Source organism: Dipodomys spectabilis, unplaced genomic scaffold (assembly GCF_019054845.1).
Source record: "Dipodomys spectabilis isolate Male_0828 unplaced genomic scaffold, ASM1905484v1 ptg000069l, whole genome shotgun sequence".
Taxonomy (NCBI): domain Eukaryota; kingdom Metazoa; phylum Chordata; class Mammalia; order Rodentia; family Heteromyidae; genus Dipodomys; species Dipodomys spectabilis.
Genome location: NW_024870746.1, coordinates 504,387 through 531,803, shown reverse-complemented (window position 1 = coordinate 531,803; position 27,417 = coordinate 504,387). Strand labels below are relative to the sequence as shown.

At 46.2% G+C, this 27,417-nt stretch overlaps 1 protein-coding gene across 1 annotated transcript in view; it reads right to left on the bottom strand.

Moving 5' to 3' along the window:
* The window catches only part of Olfml2b (olfactomedin like 2B), a 36,968-nt gene extending 14,324 nt beyond the window's left edge, over positions 1–22,644 (bottom strand). The window contains exons 1-5 of the mRNA XM_042682306.1: positions 22,113–22,644; positions 19,505–19,768; positions 17,409–17,516; positions 7,260–7,436; positions 1,393–1,618 (exon numbers count right to left, since the gene is read on the bottom strand). Of these exons, the coding sequence (XP_042538240.1) occupies positions 1,393–1,618; positions 7,260–7,436; positions 17,409–17,516; positions 19,505–19,768; positions 22,113–22,286 (949 nt within the window). The 5' untranslated portion in view covers positions 22,287–22,644. The remainder of the gene's footprint in view (positions 1–1,392; positions 1,619–7,259; positions 7,437–17,408; positions 17,517–19,504; positions 19,769–22,112) is intronic.
* Positions 22,645–27,417: the final 4,773 nt, after the last annotated feature.

Below are 27,417 nucleotides of genomic sequence, written 5' to 3'. Positions count from 1 at the left end.
TATGTATCTCAGACCCAGGGGTCACCAGTAGGAGGGGATGAACTCTGATGGCTGGGAGGAGGTGAGTCATCCAGTTCATTTCACTCAACACATTTGTGCAATAATGTTGAGCTGAACAGATGAAGAAAGTCCAGAAGAACGTACAGATGTCAGCCATGCAGCACTGGGAGAGAAGAATTTAAGAGGAAATGGCAGTACAAAGACCCTGAGTCTGGAAAACACTGTGGAGGTGGAGGAGCAGTGAGATGGTCCATGCGGATGAAGCTGAGGGTGGGAAGGGGAGGGTAACAGGTGAGGTCAGAGAAGGAACCAAGCTGGACCTTGTGTGGCCTGGAGCTGCACACAGACTTCTGTTTTTCTTATAAGTAAAATGGAAGAGGCTAGAGGATCTTAAGCAAAGAGAGAACATGAGAATGGAAATATTTCTTGAAGATACAAAGAGTTCTAACTATAGAAAGTGGGAGAATGCAGTCATAATATTTAATGCATGTCCTACAAAATTTAGAAAATTAAAGGAAGGACTAAGTAGGGATGGGGAGAATGATGAAAGGGGTGACACTGATCAAGATGCATTGTATGCATAAACTGCTTTGTTGAATGACAACTCCTGTGGACAACTAAAAGAATTTAAACATGATAACTGGTAAGTTGGATTTCACATACTTATCAAAAACACCATGAAGGAAATGAATTTGCAAGCCACAGGCAGGGAGAAACTATGTGCATATCTAGATTTGTATCCAGAATAAAGAACTCCCACCAATCAATGACAAATGCAGTTAAAATAGATAAAATGATTAGGCCAGCTTCTGGCTGGGGAGCAAACTGGATGGAGGGAAAGGCAGAAGCAAGGGGACAGTCAAAAAGCTGGTGTGTAGGCTGGATTAGGGAAGTTGCTAGCTTGGAGAAAGACTTGTGGAGTGCTTTGGTAGGGGGCTCTGGACAAGGAAGTACAGGAGGAAGCTGGCAAGTATATGAAAACCAAAATGTTGAGTTTCTACCTCCTATGAAAATGGATGAAAGATAAAGATCAAAAGGGGATGGTGCTAGAGACCCAAACAGCCAAGGAAGGGGTGGCAGATACTACTGTGTGTCACTCCCTCTGTTTCCTCATCTACAAACAGAGGACTGGACAAAAGGCCCTTGAGTCCCTTCCAACTCTGTCATGCTTTTGGCATACGCTTTTCTGCAAAAGCAAGTGACTTGCTCAAGGCAGCGCAGCAAGGGTAAGGCTAAGCACAGGAACACTGGATAACCTGTAACTGCAGTGTGGGATGCAGCAGTAATCAGACTGGATAGGGTATGTGGCTCCCAGGAAGTCCATCTCCACATGGTCCCAATGGCAATCCCTCCCTGTCCTTCCTCTGGGCAACCCAGCTGACCCCAACTCACGCTGCTCTTCCATGTCGTTCTCCTCCTCAGAAACCTTGGCTTTGTAGTAGGTGATGCCCCGGATGACAGTGGGCTTGGAGGCTGGCCTGCCCCTCAAGTGGACCTGCCTCTGCAAGGGGCGCTGCGGCTTCACCACCTCAGGTGGGGCCAGGGGCCGAGTCTGCAGGAGCTTGATGGAGTTGATCTGCTGGGACACGGTTTCTTCCTGCAGGAAGCGTTCTTCATACTGTTCCCCAGAGGAGGACAGAAGGGAAGGCAGGTCACTGATCAGAGGGCATAGTATGGGCATGGGCAGCACTTCTTCTGAGCCATCCTGTTCTGCAAGCTTTACATGTGTATGAATATGCCAACTGATGAGCTTTTGCCTCAGTCCTGTGTGAGACCCCTTTTATCATTTGAAGATTATGAAAGAGATAAAGCGAAGGCATTGGCCATAGCTAAGTGGTAGAGGCAGGACATGAACCCAAGCTGTCTGTTTCCAGAATCTCTGACTTCATTGCCCCTCTGCCTAAGAAAATGCATTTCCCCTTCAGCTCTGACCCAGAGATGCTGCATGGCTTAGATCTAAGTGGTTTCCAGTGAGACTGGGAGGAAGAATGCTGGATTGGACTATGAAACAGGAGGACCAGGATGCACTAGCTCAAGATGAAGCCTGGCTGTTGGTCAAACTTGGGAAACTTTCTTCTAAGACACCTAGCTCTCCCCAGCTGCAGATTCTCTACTTGCATACAAAGCCCTAAACTATTTATCTGCCCTTTAGATCTCTTCAAAATTTGGTTTTGACCCAGCTCAGCAGTCTTTCTCCGATTCTTTGCCCATTCCCTCACTCCTCCACCCCAGGTACCCCAGTCAGGTAGCTATCTCCCAGACCTCTTGGCTCCCCTTAACTGCTAGGTCTTTCCTGTCTGGAAGCCATTATGTCCCTTTCCATACCCCAGCCTCACATCTAGCTACTTACTGGAATCTACCCATTGCTAGTGGTCCCTCTGGAATCTCAGGTCCCCAGGCAAATACACCAAGTCCTTGGCACACAATTTTTCTCCCAGTCCTCACTCCTCTATGGCACAAATTTCTGATTATCCCAAGCCTCTCCTATTCTGTTCTTTACTAACAGACAACTGGTTTTATGAGTGTGGTCATGGGGTCATGGGGGAGACAAGAAAGTGGTAGGAGGAACTTTTAGAAAGTTCTCTAAAACAAGGTTGATTAAGCAGGGAGACATATTTGCTCTCTTCCTTCTCTGCCTCGAAAAGTGAACAATATGGCTAGAGTTGAGGAGCTATCTTGTAATCATGAGGGGATTTTGAGGATGTGGTCACTGATTATGCCACCTAAGCTATCAGACTCCTTTCTTACTATGAGTAGGTTGGTGGGCTCCCACAAATCCTGCAAATCTAGGCTTTGGTGAAATCACCCAAAGGGATGTGTGTGGTCTTCTGTAATCCTAGCTAATCAGAAGACACAGATCAGAAAGTTTGCCATTTGGGGTCACCCTGGGCCAAAAAGTTAGTAAGACTTCATTTCAATAAACAAACTGAGTGTGATGGTGTACACTGTCACATCAGCTGTATAGGAGGCATAGGTAGAAGAATTGAAGCCTAAGGCCAGCCTTGAGCAAAGTTAGCACAAGACACCATCTGAAAAATAAAGCAAAAATGGGTTGGACTTGTTGTTCAAGTGTTAGAGCATCTGCTTAGCAACTGTGTGGCCTTGAGTTCAAATCCTAGTAGTATAGGCAGAGAGAGGAAGAAGAAGGAAAAAAGAAGAGGATAAAGACGGAGACAAGGGAGGGATAGAGAAAAGGGATAGAAAAAGAGAAAAGGGGGTAGAAAGTGACTCTATTCTGAGGAGAATGCTTGGGGAAAGACTTCTGCCCTGGATGCCCAGTGCTAAGACAGAGCAGAGCCTGATTGTGGATGGTGGCATCATAGCCAGCTTCTCTTTGCACACAGGAAGCCAAGCAAGCTTATGTTTTGACCTTTTAAATCTATCATGGAGAAACCCAAGTCCTCCATTCCTACCATCCTCCCTTGTACTTGTTTTCCTATGACCGAGGTTGTCCAAATGGCATGGTCAATATGGTGTTCCTACACATGTAGTATATGTAGGAACTAGCACAAAGTGGAGATAGACTCCTGCAAGGTGGGGGCACACTTTGCCATCTGCCTTCCCAGCCCAGAAGGAGCTGGGAATGTGGCTTAGTGGTAGAATGCTTGCCTTGCATGCATGAAGCCGTGGGTTTGATTCCCCAGTACCACATGAACAGAAAAGGCCAGACGTGGAGCTGTGGCTCAAGTGGTAGAGTGCTAGCTTTAAGCAAAAGAAGCTCAGGGACAGTGCCCAGGCCCCGAGTTCAAGCTCCAGGACTATTAAAAAAAGAACTGCCCAGAAGAAAGGGGCACCAGGCTGCCTTTGCCCTAGGCAGCCTCCACTTGTCTACCTGCTCTCCCTCATTCCCTATCTTAGAGGGAGGGGACCTCTGCCACCTGGTTATTGGTGACAGTTTTACTGAGCATTTATTAGGACCGTGGATTGATAGCTCTATGACTTTTGACCCTTATCAGGAGCAAGGTACTATTGTGCACATTAGAACAGAGGCTTGAAGTCATTTTTTTGTTCAAAATGAATCAATTCCATGGCTGACAGGGGCCACTAGTGAAGTCCCATGCCCATCCAGTGGACCCAGATCTGCTGCCTTTTAAGCCATGCTGTGCCTCACAGTAAGCCACATTTTGCTAGCAGTGGCCACATCCTCAGGACCACAGTGTGGCTCTGGCCAGCAGACATGCAGACAAAGAAGAGCCCTCATTTCCTTGTGGGAAGAATTGCCTGGGAAGCTGAGAGGCCTCAACCACAGCTCCTGACTCATTTGTGGAGGGGCACCTAATTGCTGGACCCTGGTTTCCCTCTGCATTGCAAAAGCAGGTTGTCATTTTTTCGTGGCAAACCTCAGGATCTGCCTTTCATTCCAGACTCTCACAGAAGGGTGGGGTCTGCAGTTCCTTGTTCCAGCCAAGGATTTGGAGCAAGATCATGGTCAGCCTTTGCCAGAGAACATATAATTTCCTTGGCTTCTCTGGAGACAGGCTACACTAGGTGGCAACTTCCCCTACCAAACTTTGATTTCTTCTCCCTGTTCATCCAAGAGTCTGTTGCATGACTTCAGCTCCTGGCATGGATTGTTCCCACCCCCACCCTGCCTTATCCACTCTTGAGCCAGCCCTCCAACCCCCTGCCAACCCTCCAAGCAAGAACCATGTTAGAGAGCTGCCTCCTACAAATCACCACTTACCCATTCCAAGAAACCTCTGACATCATGTGCAAACCCTGGAAATAAACAAATCATCCACCCCCTTCCCAGTGAGCATAGGGCTCATCTCCAGAGAGTTGCTAAGGGAGAGGAAGAATCCACCTTCCTGGCCTCCTTCATTTTTTTCCTCTCCAGCCCACTAGTCTGGTTGAGCAGATTGTGCTAACTCCAGCCGTGTCTGGAATAGGGGTGCAGGGAGGGGTAAGGACTTTGCTGAGCAAGGAAAAAAAACATTTGATGTGTTTGATTTGGTTTGCTGTTTATCCTCAGGAAATTTAAGCTAGGCTCTGAATGTCCCACAGAATGTGTCATGGAGACAACAGATCAACTCTCCAGCTTAGCTGGCCTGGGAGCCAGGAAGGCCCTCTGGCTGAAGATGTCCCTTGGGCCCCAGGTATGACAAGCAGGTGTTCTTCCTCTCCAATCCCTTTCAGTCCTAGTCAGACTTCTGGCTCTTAGGAGCTCAGCCTGCTCAGGAGTGACCCACCAAGCAGACTAAACACATACTCAATAGCCAGCATGTTGAGGACACCAAATAAATGAAGATAAAAATAATTTCTGAAGAAATGTGATTTCCAAAATACATCAAAGTACTCATCATAAATAAAGCCCAGAAAATGATTAACTTTCCTTCTACTTACCTTACGGTTTGGAATTGTTTTTGAGTTATATGCTGGGGAGGCATAGACACCATGCTTTCTCAGGTCTTGTTAGATTCAGAGTTCTAGACTGCCTGTTTGGGCATCAGAATGCATGTACCCCCAAAGTCCCCAAATCCTGCCACATGCTTGCTGTGAAGTTTTGCTACCCATATGCCTAAGCCTTCCTCCATATCACAAAGCAAGAGTCCCTCAAAGCAATGCTTCCTGTTATAGTTACGCCTTTGGGAAACAATGCATTGATGGCTTGCTCACCAGACCATGGCACTATTGGGGAGTGGTGTACCTTTAAGAGGAGTGTCTAGTGGGAGAAAGATTACTGGGACACTTCCTACCAAAAGCAATTCAACCAGGCAACCATGAGCCAGAACGAGCCTTTTCTCTTGGGGGGAGGTGGAGGGAGAGGTACTGGGGTTTAAACTCAAGGCCTTGCACTTGATAGACAGTCATCTACTACTGAGCCACACTTCCAACCCATTGTTTTGCACTGGTAATTTTTGAGATAAGGTTTCATTTTTTGACAAGGTCCATGCCTGGACCACAGTCCTATCTTACACTTCCCATCAAAGCTGGGATGACAGGCATGCACCACTATGCCAAAGTGATGGGTTTTTTTTGCCCAAGCTGGCCTCAAACTGCTGTCCTCTTGATCTCTGTCTCCTGAGTAGCTAGGATTATGGGCATGAGCCACTGCACCCAGCTAACTTTGCCTCTTATTTTGTTATATGAACAGAAAGCTGAGTAGCACACTTCCCAACCTTTTCTACATCATAGCGCACACAGAGCTCTGGGTCTGTAATTGGCCCTTGCCTGCTCAACCAGGAACCCACACCCACAGTGACTGCCTGAAGGTGGAGGGATCCTTCAATAAAACTCTCCAGTGTACTATGGCCCTGCCATTCATTGCTGACCATTGGGAACCAATGAAAGTGAGCAATATGGCTGAAATGTGGCTGTGCCTGTTTCCCTAGGACCTCAAATCTTCATCTTGCCCTGTTTACTTAATAGGACTCTAAATTGTACCCATTTTCCTCTTCCATGCTCTGGGGCTGTCTTCCAAACTAACCTTCATTCCTTGGCCATCAGTTGGAAGAGACCCTCCGTTATCATCAAGCCTGGGAGACCTGGAATACTCCAGGATCTATGTTCTCTTTTGTAACACAGTGGTCCTCCTTGATCAGGCCCACTTGCCAGAGCTGTGGTGAAACCCATAGTAATAAAAACATGTAGAAAATGACAAAGTCACTTATAAATGGTGGGCCAATTCACTTATTGTTCCAAATGTAGGCATTTCTAAGAGGAAAAGATGCTATTACTGTTGACACCAGAGTCTCAATGGTGGCACATGTCTATAATTCCAGCTACTACATCTGGAGGATTGCAGTTGCAGGCTAGCCCAAACAAAAAGTTAGTAAAACTCTACCTCAACGAATGAGCTGGGCATAGTGACATACAACTATAATCTCAGCTACTTGGGAGTTAGCTCAGACTTTAGTCTGAGCTCTGTCTAGGTAAATGAGACTATGAAGGATAATTAAAGCATAAAGGGTATGATTAGCAAGTGGAAGGCCCTGAGTTCAAACTCTAGTATGATGATATCAGGACAGCTTGATATCCTTACAGCTCAATGCGAGAGCTGCCCATAAAGTCAGGATGGTTTATCATGGAAAGAATGGGGCTGGGAATCAGATGACCCAGATTTGAGTCCTGCCTTGATCCTTTACTTCTAGAACCTCTCTGGGCTTCAATGTTGAGAAATGGGGTCAACTTCTGCCTGTCAACCCTAGGAAACTAATAAACAGATGAGGTAAGCTCATGACCCTGGAAGCTCTATGCATGTGAGAGACGCTGGCATTGTACTTCCTGGGCTGAGCTGCTCCCAGGAGTTGGGGCTGTACCTCTTGGTGAGCGTAGGCTGCGGCTGCATCTCTCTGCAGGGCTGAGCGGAGGTCCTGCATGCTGTCTAGAGTGTTCTCAGAGTGGTTCTCTTTGCCTCGCTTATTCATCTCCATCGGAATTTCTTCCATGTCTTCTTTGATTTGTTCATTTTTCTTGGTGAGGTTTTTAGAAACTTCCTGAGAAGAGATTTGAGCAGAGGATTCATGGAGACCTTTCTGAGCCTGAGCCACACAGACAAGGTGAAACAGTAGGCAACAAGCCATTGGGGCTCAGAGTGCCTGCCTACTCCTGTGCTGGGGCTGCACTGTGCCCCAGGCAGTGTTTTCAGGGACACCCATTTCAGGATGTCCAGCCTATCACAGCTCTCCCAATGAGACATGGCTACACTCAGGACCTTTGATTCTTCTGTCATTGTATACAGCCTTGCACTTACCCAGTGACTTAGAACATTATCCCCAAGTCCAGTTATTTACACAAGTTAATCAGCCACTGTGGGTTTTTGAAACAATTTTAGAAGGGGTGACTAAATATGTCCTTGATTTGCTTTTCTCCAGCACTTTTACCATTTAAAGTCTGGCTTCAAACTTTCAGAATACGTGAAAGGATATGCATATGCAGAGAAGCAGAAATGTTGGGCTCATCACTGCTTCAGATGTGGCTGGTGGGGAGATGAGCTACATGGTGTCATGCAGGCGCTTGGCAGAAATTCAGATTCTTAACCCCCACCCCCACCCAGCCCTGCTGGATCAGAATCTGTACTTCAACAAGAATCACTGATGCACTGGAAAAGAGGGCGGAAATATGAGCAAGAAACTGTTTTATGAGAGCCAACATCTTCCTGGGCCTAAGAGAACTTCCTGTCTTAGTGGGGTTCAACCTTTCCATGACCTGGAAGCACCTGTGGAGCGGTTCACACCCAGTTGGTACAGAGACTCTAGATGCTACTTCTCTGTTACCACACTGACATGTGTAGTACTGGTCCTCAGGGGGCTACAATCAGTTTAGTGAGCAAGACCAGTGAGGATCCTGCCCTAATGAAGACCAGCCTCCATGAGGAGGGAAATAAGCAACAGACAAACCAAAATACCTACAAGCCAGCCTCCAGGGACTCCCACTTGGAATCCTAACTACTCAAGCGGTTGAGATGTGAGGATCGAGGTTTGAGGCCAGTTCAGGCAGGAAATTCCATGAGACTCTTATCTCCAATTAACCACCAAAAAGCCAGAAGTAGTACTGTGGCTCAAGTGGTAGGCTTTTTGGCTCAAGGCTAGTTCTCTAAGAGAGAAACCCAGGCTTTGAGTTCAGGCCCTCATACTAGCACAAAAGATAACAACTCTTAAGTTAGAGTGACCTGATGTACAGATGCTGACTCCACAGAAAAGTCTATCACTCAAAGAGAGCCTGAGGTGTGTATATGCCTGTTGTGCAGCCATGGCTCCAGGACTGATAACTCTGGGAGGCCAGGATGGCAGAACCTGTGTATCTATATTGTAAGAACGGAGGTCTCCCCATTTCTAAATGCCTTGAAACAGCCAGCATGGGCCTGGAGTGAGGTTGTCCCTATGAGGCTGGGAGTAGCCTATAACATGCAGCATTTGCCTTCTAGACCCTAGGGGGTCCCTGCTTATTGATTTACAATCTCCAGCCCCTTTCTGGTTTCAGTAAGGAGCCATTATTCTGGACTTCTACTGAGAGAGTTTGAGGCAAGCCTAGCTCTAAGACCCAGAGGAACAGAATAGTTTATTCTCCTCTTGGGAACAGCAAAGTCTGTCAGCCGCCTGAATAAACATCAGGCTAGTGGTGGCATTACCCCATCAGCCTGATTAAGCTAGCGGTGTCCCTAGGGTGGCAGCAGCCGCCCCTCCTAGGCCACCTTCCTTCGACCACCTCCTCTCTCCTCACTGAGCACCCCGCTGCCTTTGGGGCTCTGTGTGCCTCACATCAAGAGCCTTTTGTGGGGGCACTCCTCAGAAGGCATGGGGGATGCCGCCCATGCAGAATGTGCAAGATTGTGCCCTGGCAGCAGGGTGAACTGTATGACCTCATGCCTCAGGCTCTTCCCCTGTGGGACAGCTGCAACTGTGACATTTACAGTGTATGCAGCTTGGCTTGTGGGCAGTGCTAGCAATGTGGTGGAGGCAGCAGGAAGGGTGCCTATCTGGCAAGAGTCAATGCACCACACTGTCCCTGCCAAGGCTCTTGGTGCTGTAAGGGATGGTGGGGAAGAGAGAGGAAGAGTAGATAGCTAGATATTTGGGAGAGACGGCTGGATACACTTAAAGATCTGGAAACTTTGTCATGAGTACTTGCCCCAGGCAGAGCCAAGGAACTGAGAGATGTTCACAGAACGAGTGCCACGTGCCAGAAGGACATTGAGGTTGGGTACAGTGGCAGTTTGGGTCAGGTGTCAGTGTGGGCTGCAGCCAGATATACAGGTACCAGAGGGAGAAGCAGGGGTAGGATCCTCTGGGGTGCAAGGGTCCCTGGTCCAGGCAGAACCAGGATATTGTTTGGGAAGGTGATAAGCACAGTGAACTAAACAGTACAGTTGGTCAGCACACAGCTTTAACAACCAGATGTGCAGGCTGGTGGGATGGCTTCAGAGAAGGGGTATCCCAGGGGTATGCTCAATATTGACTATGTCCAGCTCTGGGACAAGTGTGTACATGCCCAGGTGAGATGCCTGCTTTAAGCCCAAGCTATTGCGCCATGATACAGAGGCAGCAATTCTCTGGTCTTATTTCTCTTATCAGAACCTGGAGTAGGGGATTGGACAGAGGGAAGAAGGTGTTAGCTCTGGAGTCACAGCGTGGCTAAGTAATAATGTAAAGCAAGTGATGAAACCTCTCCAGACCACTGGGAAAAGGGAATAATTAATAATAATAATAATAACACCCAGGCTTGCTATGGAAAATAGGCAAGAAGCTGCCTATAGCCCAGAGTGAGGGAGGGCTGGGGATGTGTAGGTGAGGCTGGACTGGATGGACCATGTGGCTATAGAAGTAGACACAGGTGTGAAGGGAAGGGAGGGCTAAGGTTGGTGTTCCTGGGACAGGGAGGGAGGAAAGAATGCAAGGCTGGGCTAGACCACAGGCAGGCCAAGCCCTGTTTGCAAGTCACACAGCACATACATCCTACCACACCCAGAGAGGCTGCCCACCTTCCTGAAAATGTCAGACCCCACATTAGATTGCAGAATGTGCTCCAGGCTCGAGTGTAGCCAGCACTCAGGACAGAGGGGATATAGTGCCTGTGGAGGCAAGCATAGGAATGAGCTGGGTCTATGGTGGAGGCAGGGGTGGGGGAGCTCCCAGTTCCCGTCAGCTCCCCCTACCCTCACTCTTTGAGTTCTCCAAGACAAAGCTAAGAGCAGATGGTCAGAGATAGTCACCTCAGCTGGCAGCTGTCCCCCAGCCCCTGGTGAGAAAGCTGGAAGGACAGAGCAGCTGGAAGTAGCCATTGCTCCGAAAGGCCAGACAGACGGGATGCAGCCCACTTCTTCTAACCACAGCTGGCGGGGGCAGACAGGCATGCCTGAGGGCTCTGGGAGCTGCCAGCTGCCACCTTAACCCCCACTACACACACCCAAACAGCTGCTGAGCATCTGCTCTGAGTCAGGTGCTGAGGGCTAGGCTGGGAAGCAGGTGGTAAGAGTGGGTGGCAAAGAGGACTCAAAAGGTCCGGAGCCTGGAAAGAACAAGTGTAAAGTAAGATATCCCTGGCCTCTGGTAACAAATTTCTCTGTTCTGGGTACCTTCACCCACACTAAAACTAAGCCACATGCTCCATCACAGCCTGGCAGCTCAAAGTTGTTTCTAAGCCAGCAGATGGAGGGTTGACTTTCACCTTTAACTAGCAAGAAAAAAGCTTATATTCCTCACCACAGTGGCAAATGAGATTTGAGATCTATATAACCCCAGGGGAGGTAATATATTGGCTTAAAGTCATATTAAAATATAAATTGAATTAAGTAATGTTAAAGCTGAAATGCATCTTAGAAACATTATTCCTGACCCACTGCCTTCCACAGAAGATGCTGCAGGCAGACGGGGGGAGCAGTGTCCCTCTATGAGGCTGCAGGGGGAGGAAAATGACTTACAATGAACACGTCCGTGGAAGCAGACCTGATGAGAGTGAGCGCGAGCACTTGAGTGCTGGTGGGAGTGGAAGGTGGAATAGGGGGTATTTGGAAAGAGAGCAGCTCCTGCAACTCACTGCCAGACTTGCACAGATGAAAATTACATTTTCATATTAGTGAAAAGATATATCTCCTAGGGCCAAGGATGCCGCTTTGATCTTTCCTTCCAGGCCCCCAAACAAACAATCCACCATACCTTTAGTTTGCGGGAGACCTTCAGCAGTGCCCATGTAAGCATGTTCTAGGGAGAAGGCCAGTTTTGGGTTTGGATTTTAAATCTTCTCTGGAGGCAATGTTATCTGGAGAGAAGGCTTCAGTTGGCACATGAAGTTCCCTGTACCCATTTGTGCTCAGGGACAGGGTCTACAGACTTCAGCAGGCAGGTACAAGAGAAGAATCACATGTGGGAAGGCTCAGGACTACAAAGCTCACTGCACAATCTTGTAGGCATACATTTATTTTAAAAACAATGGATAGCTGGGTGCTGGTGGCTCATGCCTGTAATCCTAATTACTCAGAGGCTGAGATCTGAGGACAGGCAAATTTCAGAGCCTCTTCAATTAGCCAGCAAAATGCTAGAACTCGCTGGGCACCGGTAGCTTACACCTGTAATCCTAGCTACTAAGGAGACTGAGATCTGAGGATCATGGTTCAAAGCCAGCCAGGGCAAGAAAGTCTATGAGACTCTTATCTCCAATAAACCACTCAGAAAACAGGAAGTGGTGCTGCGGCTCAAGTGAAAGAGCACTCACCTTGAGCTGAGGAACATAGCTCAGGCCCAGAGTTCAAAACCCACGAGTGACCAAAAAAATGTCAGAATTGGAGGCATGACTCAAATAGTAGAGCACCGGAAGTGGCGCTGTGGCTCAAGCAGTAGAGCGCTTGCCTTGAGCTGAAGAGCTGAGGGACAGCGCCGAAGCCGAGTTCAAGCCCCATGACTGACCAAAAAAAAATTATCCAGTGGTAGAGCACCAGCCTTGAGCACAAAAAGCTAAAAGAGCAGAAGGCCATGAGTTTAACCTCTAGTACCAAGCCCAGAAACACACACACACACACACACACAAACACACACACACACACAAACCTACAGGATATGCAGCCACACATATACAAGGGCATATGTGTACACAGTCACAGGCAGTCCAAGTACTTATAAATGGTTACAGGTACCCTGCATTTAAAGGTGTATGGAGTGTTTCACAAAGACTTGCAGCACTTACAGAAATGACTTAATCCAAGAAGAGACCTGATGTTAACAGGAGATAATAAACACTCCTCTGTCTTTTTCTCTACTTTGGTGATAAGTCTGCTCCTGGGAGCAGTATATGCTCCTTCAGAATCCACATTCTCCATGTCTTTGGGACTCTAGATGTACTTAATGCACAGAATAAAATTCTTTACATGAGTTGGATCTGGGCCACACTTGTGCCTATGTGTAATGAACCATGATACGCAACAACAACACAAATAAATATTGAAAGCATATAGTTGAGTCATAGAAACTAAGACATAAATACATGGCTCTATAGGATCCTAGGTCTTCAAAAACAATGTTCAAAAACAGGATTATTATATCATTTTTAGAGCATAAGGCTATAAGGAAAAATAAGATGATTAACATAGTAACATAATAAAATGATTAACATATTGCCGGGTAATATAATCCTTGCTATTAAGAGGTTGAAGACCAGTGGTTCTATGCTAGTCCAGGTAGGAACAGTTTTAACTCCTTCTCTATGAAGAGCTGGATGTGGTAGTGTGGTCCTGTTATCTTAGCTACTAAAAAGCCTGACATAGGTGAGTCTCACCCAGGCCCCTGCCAGGAACTGAGACCCTATCTTAAAAATAATCAGCAGAAAAAATAGGACTGGAGGTGAGGCTCCAGGGTTAGAGATACTGCCTGGTAAATTTAAGAACCAGGATTCTCAAAAACCAGTACTCTCAGGAAATAAAAACAAATAGCCAGACACTGGTGGCTAGTGGCTCATCCCTGTAATCCTAGCTACTAGGGAGGCTGAGATCTAAGGATTGTGGTTCAAAGACAGCCTGGGCAAGAAATTCTCTGAGAATCTTCAATTAACCACCAGAGAACCAAAAGTGGCACTGTGTCTCAAAATGGTAGAGCACTAGCCCTGAACAAAAGGTGGCTCATGCCTATAATCTTAGCTACTTAGGAGGCTGAGATCTGAGGATAATAGTTCAAAGCCAACCTGAGCAGGAAAGTCTGTGAGACAATCTCTAATAAACTACTTTTTTAAAAAAAGCTAGAAGTGGCACTGTAGCTCAAGTAGTAGAGCGCTAGCCTTGAGCAAAAGAAGCTCAGGGACCATGCCCAGACTCTTTGTTCAAGCCCCTAGACCAACCAAAAAAAAAAAAAAAGTTCCCCTCAGGAAGGCGGTGTGAGGGGGATTAGGGTATATTAACGCTGTTCTGTTTCTTAAACTGGATAGTGGTTTTATAGGTAATCACTATATAATTTGTCAAGCTAAACATTTGTGCATTTTTCTATACATGGGTTACTTTTTTTTACCATTTAAAAAGCTTAACCAAATTCATCCCACTAGGTAGAACTCCCAGAGCAGATTTTATCAAGAGCAAGCATCTGAACATTTCAGATTCCGTTTCCCTTTCTTTCTTTCTTTCCTCTTTCATCTGTAAATGAAGTTTCCATTCCTACACCCTCCCTATTTGCTGAAGTTGGATGTACACAAGTGTCTCTTGCCAAGCACTGATCTGACTTTGAGTTAAACACTCCTGAAATCTGCCCCTTGATCTTGTCTGACCCCCAAAGGACTCCCATTGGGACTCAAGATTATACAAGGAGAGGAAAAGAATTTCACTTTCATTCCCCCTGCAGAGCCAGGCCGGAGAAGGAGTGTGTTTTCCATTTACCCAACATCCTGCCCTTTCAATTACTGCATACTCCAGACAGTCAGCCAGCATCAGCCAGATGACCTCAATCTAAGATACAGTGTTCCTCTCTAAGGGCCCAGGTGCCTGGGTCATCTGAAGACTCTTCTGTCATAGCACAGATACTCATTCTTTGGACTGTCTGGTCCAAGGGACCAGGGAAAACTCCCATGAGTTGGGACCTTCCCTAACTCAATCATAATCTTATTTAATGGAACATATGGGACACAGCCACAGTTCTGCCTAGAAATTCCCTTGGAAGAACTATTGTTTTTAAGTTCTGGTTAGGAAAAATTGATGCTTACAGGGCACATGACAAGGATTTGAAGAAACTTATGGGGATGATTAGAAAGAACCCTGGACCAGGAATTAAAAGGCTCCAGCCCTGTAGTTCACCATGGTCTCAGGCAAGTCATTGCATTTCCTTGGGTCTCACAATCTTTGCAGCACACAGGAACAAGTGGGCTAAATGTAGATGGAACACTTGAAAACTATAAAATGCTACACAAGCAGAGGGATTATTAAAAGGTCCAGGTTTTGCTACTGAATATGCTACAAATTAAAAAGAGATACACTTAACTAAAATTACTTTTTGTAAAATCTCAGTCAATGTACCCTTTTGCTAGACTAATAGCACTGTAATCAGACTCACCCCTATTTCTGCCATTGGCCAGCAGGAAGGCTCAACTGCTAGAGAAGCCAAAAACAGGCTGTGGTCCTTGAGCAGAGCCCAGCTGGTCTCTGAGGCTGGACATCTGACCTTGGCTTCTAAGCACTAAGCTATCTTTCCCAAGCTGTGCTCTTTAGATGAAATGAAAACTGTGTGACTATCAAGGTCGGCTGAGAACAGGAGAGGTAGCTGTTACCTCAGTTCCTACAGAAATGCAATTCTTAAAGGCTGTTGTACCTTTGCACAATTCTGAGGGCCTTTGAAAACAGAGGTGCTTTCTGGTAGTGGACTTAGGTTGAGACAGGTTCAGATTCTTTTAGGGGATTATTTCTTTGTCAACCCATGTATAATGTTCAGGCCCAGAGCCCTGACACCTCACACTTGGCAACTGAAGTAATTGTAAACCTCCTGACCCTCCTGCAGGAAAATTATATTCAGAAAGTACATTATCATAGCACTTGAAATTCTAAACCTAAAAGTGGGTGGAGAAGAAACTGGAGTTTTCTTGCTGGAAACATTTTTTTAAAAAACAGGATCACTATGTAGCCAGACTGGCCTTGAATTTGTATCCTCCTGTCTCAGCCCCCCAAGCACTGAGATTACAGGTATAAGCCACCATACCCATCTTTCTTGGTCCATTTTTAGGAGAGGAATGAGCCTGTTGGAACTGGTCCTCATGACTGCAATGTTTCCTCACGTTTGTCCCAGTACTCTTGGCAGGATACCTTGGGAATGTTTGCCCCAATCCTTGTTTGGTCACAATTCCAGTGCTGTGTGTTTAATCATTTTGAAGTATTTTGATCACTCTGACTCTACCTTTTAATCCCTGAGAAACTATGGAAAATAGGTAGGCTACCATTCCAACTATATAGATGGAGATGTGACTGTTTATAGAAGTAAACAAAGAGTACTTCACTCCATCGTGACTACAGTGCTTTCTACACAAATTAGAAATCCTTACTATGTTCACATCCTATGTCTACAAATCACTTCTGAGGAAACCCCAGCTTCTCTATGATAGATCCATTTGTTTCATTAGGAATATTGATAATGTTCATGAGATAATCACATTTACCACTTAGAGTAACTCTCTAAAAACTTCTACTTGAAGCTGCAACTCTCTAAAAACTGAAGCTGCAGCTCTTCAGGTAGCTACCTCAAGTTCCAGTTTGTAAAGTAGGTGCCTAAGTATCTTATCGATAGATCTGAGTGATGATCACTACTGGTAACCAAATTTCTTTTTTTAATATTTTTATATATGTTTTTATTGTAAAAATACTGTACAGAGGGGTTATAGTTACATGAGTAAGGTAATGAGTACATTTCCTATTGAGCATTGTTACCTTCTCCTTTGTTTTTCCCCTACCATCCCTTCCCTCCCCACCTCCCGAACTCTCCCCTCCCCAACTCCTCCCTTTCCTACCCCCCCTGAAGTTGTGATGTTTTGTACATCACATTGTGGTAACTAAATTTCTTATGCAAATGTTCGAGCATTACAGCAGCAAAGCAATATCAAGGCTTTTTTAAAATAATTTTTTCTCTTTTAATTTTCTTTTATTTTGTTATGTTGTACTAAGGAATCAAACCCAGGGCTTCATGCATGCTAGGCAAACACTCCCAGTCATACTCCAGCCAATATCAAGGTTTTTATGCCTACAACTACTACCACATCACATCACATCACACACCACAAGATGAAAACCATGGTACCAAGATATGTATCTCTCCAAACCCAGTCAGAATAATGTGTCATCTTTGTCTATGAAAATTAAAATACTTGTCCACTCCTGGGCCTGAGAAGTCTGGATGTGCAGTAAGTAATATTATCTAAAGCAGTTACTTTTATCTTTCTCTAAAACGGACACACACACATACACACATGTGCACAAGCATGCTCTAAAATAGTTAAAAACCAAATCATAACAAGAAACCAGCAGATTAGCAAATTAATAACCAGAGCTGAAGGGACTAGCACTATTGCTTGCTTAGCATGAAACATCCTGGTGTCCTGGGTTCAATTTCCAGCACCACAAAAAGAGAAAACAAGGACAGAAAAGGAGGGAAAGGATGAGGGAGGAAAGAAATTAACAACTATATACTCAGGAGTGAGATGACCCCACCTTAAAACTAGAAGTAAGAAACCTACTCATTTGTACATGTACATTGTACTTATCTCTAAGTTTCCTGGAAATCAAGCCCAATGTGGTGACAAGATTCTTATATATGAAAATAAGGATTTTATATATTTTCAATTCACAAATTGTTACCTGTAATTTGACATCATTTTGGGTAAAGATTTATGTCCATTTTCCCCCCAAAATAGGATGGATAAAATCTAGGGCATATGCTTTCCAAAAGTATATATTGATAAGTTTGAGAAACTTTGGTGCTAGAGCAAGAGAAAGCCAGGGAGACCAGAATCTTCCTTACCTCTTCCAGTTTGTCCACACGCCCCACGAGCTTGGTGGTGACTGAATGTAGCTTCAGGAGATCCAGGCCATAAAAAGCTCCTTCCAACATGTCTATGATTGTAGAGAGCTAAGAAACAAGGACAAAGGATTATTCCAGGGCTGGGGCTAAGAAAATACCATGAGAGAAGATTTCTTTCACATCCACATGTTGGAGACCAAACAGGAAAGCCACTATCCAGGAATTGAGAAGTGGTCCTCAGAAACACAGAGGCAAACCCAACGACAATGTGTACTCTGCCTTTTGGAATGAAAAGAAAATCAATGAAGAAAATAAAGAGTAAACCTGCAATCTAGACAGCACCACAGGTTGTCTATGCCTCCATTATAAATAAAGGAATGAAGAGAGAAGATAGTAGCCCTCTTCATCTCTGCCTCTTCACGATACCTTGCTGTGTGCCTGGCTTTAACAGGGGATCTATAAACACTCTGCAGAATGGCTATAAAAGTAATACCTTGAGGATATGCTTCTGAACCTTTCAACTTCTCTGGGCCACTCAAAGGCCTTGGAAGGTACCAGCAAGTCTTTTCTTCACACAAAAAGCTAGACTGACTCTAGAGTACAAGAGACCTAATGGCCTATGTTTGAAGTGGCATCCAACCTTCTCATAGCTTTCAATACTGTCTCCTTGCCTTGAGGAAGGTGGCCATGATTCTGTGATTCTGGCAGTATTCAGGGCATACAGAGTGCAGGCAAAGAAAGGGACAGATGAGAGATCCTGAAATGGAGCCTTTCTGTCAAGCACCAGTTCTTGGGATTGTCTGCTGGGCCTCCCATCTGCAATTGCGATTCCCCACTGTCTCCCAGCTTTCTTTCCAGATGAAGAATGCTATGCAGAAGTGTTCATGATTAAAAGAGCTCCTTCCACACCAGGGGAAAACAGTTGGATAGTGGTGAAGAGCCATAGCTGCTTAGTATGTGCCATGAAGAAGTCCTGATTCTGAATCAAAATTTGCCTGGTGTGGTTCCAGAAGTCCCACAGAGACCAATCCTAGAATGGAGCCACTGTGGTACTTGGTCCAGAAAGTAGAACTGCAGCTCTGAGCAATCTGGCCCAAACCCTAGGACATTCCCTGTACTGGTAAACACCACTAGGTTTAAAGAGATACCAGTGAACAAGGTGCTAATGGCTCACACTTGTAATCCTAGCTACTCAGGAGGCTGAGATCCAAAGGATGATGGTGGAAAAACTATGAAATTCCATCTCTAAAATAACCAACAAAAATAAGGTGTAGAACCATGGCTCAAGCACAGGCCCTGAATGTAAACCCCAATATAAAGATACCAAGCCAGGTACAGCAGGTACACATTACAAGGCCAGTCATTCATTTACACAGTCATGCTTCCTGGAAAGTCAAGTACACTTGTCATCTCTGATTCTCACTGCCCCTCCAAGTATAATATTTCCATATTTCACTCTAAGAGGCTGAGATAAGACAAGTGAAATAATAGAATCAGGATCACACAGCAGTGATTTGAACCCAAGTCTGTCAAACTCTTAAACCTAGCTTGTTCCACCATCCCACACTGTAAGTGAACAGAAAAGGGCAAGGTCAGAAGAAGCCTTTACTCAAACCTTGGGGCGTCCCAGGTAGGACCTGGGCTCCTTCATACCATGGACCACGGTCCCTGATCAGTTTGAGGAACCCACTAGGACAGATTCTGAGCCTTCCTTCCTTGCATTAACCCAGCAATAGTGCCAAGGACTAAAAGGCTCAACGTTCTCTTCATCTTTCACTCCTTCAACATATATGCTGGCCTGACAGTAACTCATGACATCACTTTTCCTGGAGAGCACTAAGTTCTTCGGGTCAGCTGGGCCAGGCAAATGCTGCTAGACCTGGCCTCCTGGCTCTACAAGGAGGAGCAGGAACACTCTGCTCTAATATCTCCCTGAGACCTGAGCTGAAAACACTAGTCTCAGGTTCACATACAAGACTCCAAGGGCCACGCCTGACCTCCTTCAGAGGCCTTCCATCCCCAGATATGGCCCTATAGGGGATCAGGGATCCCCAAAATACCTTCTGACTCATAGCATTGCCTACATTAGCTCCTACCTTCAGGTCCTGGATGTCTGCCTCCCGTAGTTTCTGAAGTCTGAAGTCTCCCTCGCAGGGATTGAGGGCGGATGGGGGAGCAACACAGGCACACTTGCAGGATGAGCCTGAGGTGATAGTTTCCACAGTGTAGAAGTCTTCCTTCCTGGAGGCACCCTTGTTGATTCTCTGGCAGGCATCTCGGCCCAGGGGTCTCACCACACACTTGCACTGACAGTCTGAGCCCTCGGATACAGCCTTCACCTTGTCATAGTCCCCCAACAACTAGACACACAGAGAAAATGAGTTGGGGAGTATGCAAACACAGGTGTCATCCAGGCTCCTTTAAGCAGGCTGTCTATACATTCTGTCAAATGTCCTGCCCCAGCCAGTGACCTCAGACAGCTCAGAACTATGGAGTGAGTAGGTCATCGCAAGGCAATTTGCTGACTCGGACATTTCTTGAAGGCATTCAGAGTTCAGCTTTCTTCATTTGTCTTGGAAAGCTGGGTATTTCTCTGGGGGCTTTTTATCATTTAAAGGAAAAAAAAAAAGATGATCCTATCGTTATTTCAGTAGCTTTTGTGACTTAGAATCCCTGAGTTAGATTTGAAAAGGAGGAAGATAAAGTAGGGATTGGAGAGATGGTCTTCAAATGTAAGGACTACTAGTTTCTCTTTTTTCATGAATCTCTCATTCATTCTACACTTTCTGAGTATACCTCTGAGAGGACATGGGGTGTGGGGGGGATGATGCATAGAGGAAGTGAAGGCCCAACCCCGAACTTGCTCCCAAAGGGCCCACAGTGTAGGAGGCAGATAAATGACAATCACATAGAGAGGACAGAGACAAATGCCCCCAAAGAGCCAAACTTTAAGTACAGTGGGTACTGCCAGTGGCCCCAGCTGAGAACTAGCCAGGACTTCTTGGAGAAAGTGATAGCTGCTCTGAGCCTTGAAGGATGGGTTAGACTTGGAGCAAGAAAGTTGGGCAGAGATAAATCCAGATGTCAGGGAGTTTGCTCAGCCTAAGGGTTCCTTTAGTTCTGAGAGTAGCTTCTGAACCCAAACTCAGCACCAATGGGTTGGCTGTGCTTGATGCTTCTATATGGCTGACCATTTCCTTCTGGGTACTTGCTCTTCCTGCCAGCTTCCCCAGACTTGAAAACCAACAACCTAGGCTTTCTGTAGCTCCTACCCTAAGCAGCTCCCCCCACTCCCACTCCCTAAGTCCCCAAAGCCAGGGTTTCCTTCAGATAGCCATGGAGCTTATTTGACTGGAAACATTCCTTGAGATGCTGTCTAGGAGAAAGAAGGAATATAATGTTTTCCTTGCTGAGGTCCAGTTTCTTATAGTACTCACATTTGCTTTAGAGCTGTTGTCAGATGCAGAATGGACCAGTGGAGGAAGGAATAGCAGCTCAGGGTGACTGGAGGAGCTGGTCTCTCGATATTCTGATTGTAAGTTGTAGCTATTTTCTGAAACACTGCCTAGATTCCTACACACTTCTGCTTCTGCTCAGAACCATGGGTGGGTGCCTTCCATTCAAGAGGTTCAGGTTTCAGGAAAGCTTTTGTGGATAGTATTCCGAATCCCCAATTAGAATGATTTTGTGTTTTCGATTTAGGGATTAGTGGGAGGTTCTGGGTATAGGGCCTAATCTAGCATAATTATTAAAGAGGAAAGACTAATGTTAGAGAAGTCCCCAAAGTAGAGCTGGTGGCCATCTCTACAGGAAGGCAATAAGACCCAGTATGAGGGTCTTGTGGTGGTGTAAGTGATGTGCTCAGGGTCTCTGACATTTCTCATTTTAAGGGCCAGAGTGATGATACCCACTGCACGTCATCAGACCAGTTCTGGAAAGCATGAAACCAACACTCCCAAGTAACCCTCACAGTATTTTGAGTTGGGTTGAATTTTTTCTAGAGCTGGGTTCTTCTACCTGTCTCCAATGCTGTAGCTTTGTGGTGCTAGCTGAAGGGAATTCAGTGTGTTTTGAGAACTGAGTCAGATTTGTCAATGGTGATGCTTTGCCTGTAGTCATGCCACTTGCCCCCACTGAGAACACTCTGACCTGTGTGGCTCTGCATTTCTACTCTACCTCCCCCAAACACCAGATTTTGTCATGAATCCCTCTGGGATTCTGAGGGACTCTCATATGTAGTAGTTCTGTCTTCACCTGCAAGGGTAAGGGCAAGGGTAAGGGTCTCACCCTACATCCCCAAACTTCTCCCATGGGTGATGCCATCTGCCTCTTGCCCAACATACCCTCCTGTTTACACATTCCAGTTCTGACAAACAGCCACGTGGGCAAGTGGTTCACTTTCCACAACCCTTAAACCAAAGCATAGTTGTGTGCTTCTCAGGGAGTGTGGAAGCTTCCTCCTTTCTCCTGATGGGATAACCTTGAAAGAACCCATGTTTTGAGAGGAGCCCCACTCCCTGGAGAATTACTCTGATGAAAGAAAAGCAAATGCCCTTCCCTTTGGTGATGGAAGGGGAAACAACTACCCTCTTCACCAAAGGAAAAGAAAAACCCTTTCATCCAGGACCAGCCTCTGGCCCTTGTCACATTCCCCCACCTCCACCACCCAGGGCAAAAGGGGAGGACACCAGACTGTAGCCCTACCTGAGACAAAACGTTCTCCTGGTTGTCCGCCTCGTTTTGCAGAGTCTCATCCTCCGTGGGCCCCACCGTCTGCACATCAGGGGGCTCGCTCGTCCCCGTGGAGGGAGTGCTGGACCCCCAAACCCGGACCACAACCAGAGTGAAGCAGAGAACTAGCGGTAGAGGCTTGGCCATGAGGGATAGGGCAACAGGGACCTCAGCCCCTATGGAGACTGGCTTGGGTGGCGAGGAGGGGCGGGGCTGGGGGATCTCGGCAAAGACCCAGGCTAGAAGATAACTGGCTGGAGCCGGAGTGGCTCCACTAAGGCTGCTCTCAATGCCTTCTAAATCTGGGTGCAGTCGGAGGGTGAGCCCCGGAGACCCTGGGCATCTCCTTCCCGGTACAAGCTGCCAAGTCTGTGGAGAGCCGGCGCAGCGAAGAGTTGGAGATCCAGCTCACCGAGCGTGTCTCCCGCGGGATTGGGCTCAGGTGCAAGGCGGGGTCCCGCGCACCGGGGCGCACGGGGACCGGGAACAGGGCGCGGAGCGGACAGCGGCAGCGGCAGCAGCGGGAGGGGAACGCGGCTGGGCAAGGCGCCGCGGAGCGCCGGCGCGGAGGGAGGGCGGAGCCTCTATTGTGCGGAGGCCACAGAGATGCAGCCAGTGACCGAGCTGAGGAGGAGGAGGAGGAGGAGGAGGGAGGGGAGGAGAGGAAGAGGAGGGAGAAGAGGGGGAGGGAGAGGAGGGAAGGGGGAGGGAAGGAGGAGCAGGAGGGAGAGGAGGGGGAAGGGGGAGGGAAGGAGGAGGAGGAGGGAGGGGAGGGGGAAGGGGGAGGGAAGGAGGAGGAGGAGGGAGGGGAGGGGGAAGGGGGAGGGCCGGGAAGCACGCTGGCCTCAGGCGGAGAAGCTCCCAGTCGACCCTGCTCTATCTCTACAGGCTCAGCTGCAGCGGGCAGGGCCAGGCCTGGGAGGAAGCTCGGTCCCTGAACAGACCGTAACAGGGGAAGAGGAGAGATGGTATGGTGTCCTCACAGGGTCCCTGGTGTCCCCTGATCGCCGAGGAGCGAGTTTCCTGCAGGTCACTGCGCTTGCTGAGCAAGAACCAAACCAGATTGAAGGCATTGTCCCTATATTGCCACCAGGGAAAAGAGAGAAGGCACTTGTAAAGTCCTGGTTGCTTGGGAGTTGACTGGGGCGATCTTGGGAGGCTTTGGACTTAATCACCATTGGTAGGTTGCTGGCCTGCCCTTGCTTAGAACCCAGCAATACCTCCACTGAGGGGAGAACTTTGAACTCTCTATTGCAGTGTGTCCCTAATGGGGTAAATCTTAGAACTAGGGAAAGTGATTGACACTCTGCTGGCCCCTGGGGACAAAGCCACCTCAGAGAACCAGATGAATGCCCAGGGAAGGTCTCTTACCATCTTCAATAATCTCTAGATGGCATCCACTTTCAACAGGGTGCAATTATGATGCTGGGTACTTTTCATTAGTGTCCTATTTATAAGCCTACTTGAATTTGAAGAGCATTGTGCCTTCCAAGAGAACTCTTGTCCTAAAAATACTGAAAAAAAGCTAGTTCACCTCGAAGAAGTAAAAGATATCATCCTTGAGAAAACCATGCTCCTAGGAAGAAGGGTTATAAAATCTTAAGTAATAAACCAGGGAGACTTCAGCTTATATGCATGAGAGCCAGCAGGGGTATAATAGTAGTTACTATTGTTATTGTGCCAGGGATTAAACCTTCTAACATGCTAGACAAGTACTCTACCATTGAGTCAGTCATACCCCCCCCCCCCAGCTCCTAATAATAATAATCATTATTTTACTAGGTTTTTTTTTTTTAAGTTTTTCTTTTGGCCTTACTGGGATTTGAACTCAGTTTGAAGTTCACTTAAGTGGCACTGATCAAGAAGCGTTATACTCGTAAGTTGGCACCTTGAGCTGAAACTTCTTTGAACAACTACTTAAAATGTTAAATGGTGGCAACAATCCAGGTTGCTAGACTTTTCCTAGGATGTTAGGATCATCTGTGTCTTACAGGAGAAGGTCTCGGGAGAAGAGGTTCTTTGAACAAGCAGTCAGATTGTAAGGCAGAATAAAAGCCTATCTACTAGGGCTAAAGGAAGGAATAGGTCACTTCAAGTTGAAAGGATTTCCTAGAAGAGTGATACTGAAGACCACTGGGATGGTGAGGAGGTTTTCAAAAGGTAGTGGGGGCTGGGAAGGTGGCTCAGTGGTAGAGCGCTTGCCTTGTATGCATGAGGCCCTGGATTCGATTCCTCAGCACCACATAAGCAAAAAGAAAAAAGCCGGAAGTGGCACTGTGGCTCAAGTGGTAGAGTGCTAGCCTTGACCTGAAGAGCTGAGGGACAGCGCCCAGGCCCAGAGTTAAGGCCCCACAACCGGACCCCCCCCCAAAAAAAAGAAGAACAAAGAACAAAAGGTAGTGGATAAGTCAACTGATGTAGGTAAGAGACAGGCCATTCAGGACAGCAGCTCTACTATACATATTCAGAACTCAGATCCAGGCATTGATGACTCACACCTGTAATCCTAGCTGAGATTTGAGGATTGAGGTTCAAAGCTAGCCTGGGCAGACAAATCTGAAAAATCTCATCTCCAGTTAAATGGGAAGTGGAAGTGTAGCTCAAGTGGTAGAGTGCCACCCTTGAGCAAAACACAAAACAAAACAAAGGGCTGGGAAGGTGGCTCAGTGGTAGAGCACTTGCCTTGCATGCATGAGGCCTGGAGTTCGATTCCTTAGCACCACATAACCAGAAAAAAAAAAGCCGGAAGTGGCGCTATGGCTCAAGTGGTAGAGTGCTAGCCTTGAGCTGAAGAACTGAGGGACAGCACTCAGGCCCAGAGTTCAGGCCCATGACCAGACCCCCCCCAAAAAACAAAAACAAAAAAAACAAAAAAAAAACAAAGAACATAAGGCTTAGTCCTGGTATATACACACATTTCAGTCTCACTTCTCAGGAAATCCTTCTGTGGCTTCACCATCAAGGCAATTCCTCTGTCACATGCTCCTACAGTATCCTCACAGCTCACAGAATCACCGTATCCATCCTCCTTTATGGCATGTATTAGTGGTGCCTTGTTTTTCCCACTTGTCTAAGCTCCATGAGTTTATAGCCATGACTTTGTCTGGTTTTGTTCATCATTATATCTCTAGTTTCATAAGTGCTTGGAATAAAATAGATACTAAATAGTCCAATCAGTTGTATAACCAAGCACCTTCATAAACAGCATGATCTCTATCCACCAGGATGTATTTGTAAGTATCAGAGAATCCAACTAGCAACCGCTTAAATGCACTTTTTTTGGGCCTCCTTCCAAGAAGACTGGAAGTTGGCTATTGATCATCTCAGTTAATGTCATCAGAGACCCAAGTTCTTTTTTTTGTGTGTGTGAAAATACTGTACAGAGTGGTTACAATTACATGGGCAAGGTAATGAGTGCATTTCTTATCAAGCATTGTAGCCTCCTCCTTTGTTTCCCCTTCCCATCCCTTCCCATTCTCCCCACCCCCACCCCACCCCCCCAGAGACCCAAGTTCTTTGCACATTTCACTCTAGGATTGTTAGAGTTTTGGCATTTTAATCTAATCATAATTGATCTAAGCTTGTCTCAGCTACCCTAGTGCCATTCAATTTTTTAGTCTTCCTTAAGCCTAGGGGTGGCCATAGGATTCAGTTCTAGACAATGAAATAATTCAGCTGTGTGTGATGGTGAATGCTGATGATGCCAACACCACTCAAGAGGCTGTGGCAGGAGGATCACAAGTTTGAAGCTAGCCTGGGCCATACACTGAGACCTTGTCTCAAAAAGTCTGAGGAACTTGAGATCTGAGGATAGCAATTTGAAATAACCCAGGGCTGACAAGTCCATGAGACTCTTCTCTCCAATTTACCACTGAAGTACAGCTCCACTTCTGGCTCTTCGGTGATTGAATGTCAGTCTTGAGCAAAAAAGCTAAGGGACAGTGCTCAGCTCAAGTACCAGGGGGAAAAATTTGCAAGGAGTTTCTGGAAAAGATGTTTTGTATCCTGAAAAAAGGAAATAGAAAAGCAGATGCCTTTCTTCTCCCACTTTATGGTTATGGTGCCTGGAGCTGTAGCAGCCACCTTGTGACCATAGTTTCTTCTGTTACTGAACTGAAATTTATTCCTTTTGGAAGCCAACTCTGAACGTCTTTTTTTTTGGTCTGTTGTGGGGCTTGAACTCAGGCCTGGGTACTGTCCCTAAGCCTCTTTGTGCTCAAGGCTAGTGCTCTACCACTTGAGCCACAGTACCACTTCCAGCTTTACTGAGTAGCTTTTTGGAGATTAGAATCTCACAGGCACTTTCTTGTCAGGACTGGCTTCAAACCACAATCCTCAGATCTCAGCCTCCTGAGTAGCTAGGATTACAGGCATGAAAACTCTTAATGTTAAATCCTACACAAAACATTGAGACTCTTTTGATAAAAGTACGTTTTTCCACTTAAAGATGTAAAGTATGTTATTTCTAAATCTCCTCTTTCTCAAGCCATGTCTACATTCATGATCTATCTTCATTTTGTTCACCTGATCCTTAGATCATGCAGTCTTTCAGACCTTTAATTCTTCTGGTTATTTTCTCTCTAGAAAGCATCCAGGTGGAATAGATATTAGAGTATGCATTGAAACCATTTCTTCCTCTTCTGGCACTACTCTTGTAGTAATATAGCCCAAGTTTGTGTTAGCTTTCTTGGCAGCTACCCTGCACTGTGATTCACATTGATTATTTTTTTAATGTAGTTTTTTATATGCTGGTTTCCTCTCTCCTGTGCTTTCCAATGACGTTCTTTTCTTAACCCAACTGCAGGCTTTTGAATTTTTACCCACTGAATACTATGGTGATTTGGCCCATTCTCTCACACCAACTCCCCCTACTCCATCCTGTTGAAATCTTGTTTTTACTTTTGTTCTACTTTTGGGAACCTTCCAAATTCAATAAGCATTGTTTGTCTTTATACAAATCACTAGTTTAAAAAAAGTTGATTGTTATGGGAGCAGATTTAAAGTTTACAACACTGTAGAAAAGTCTCTCCTAATTTTCATGTGTGAATGTGTGTGTGTGTGTGTGTGTGTGTGTGTGTGTGTGTGTCTGTGTCTCTGTCTCTGTCTCTGTGTATGTATGGTCCTTTAACTGAAGGCCTTATGCTTTAAAAAAAAATCAGGTGCCAGTAGCTCATGTCTGTAATCCTAGCTACTTAGGAGGCGGAGATCTGAGGATCGTGTTTCAAAACTAACTCCAGCAGAAAAGTGCTGTGAGACTCTAGTCTCTAATATAAACTAC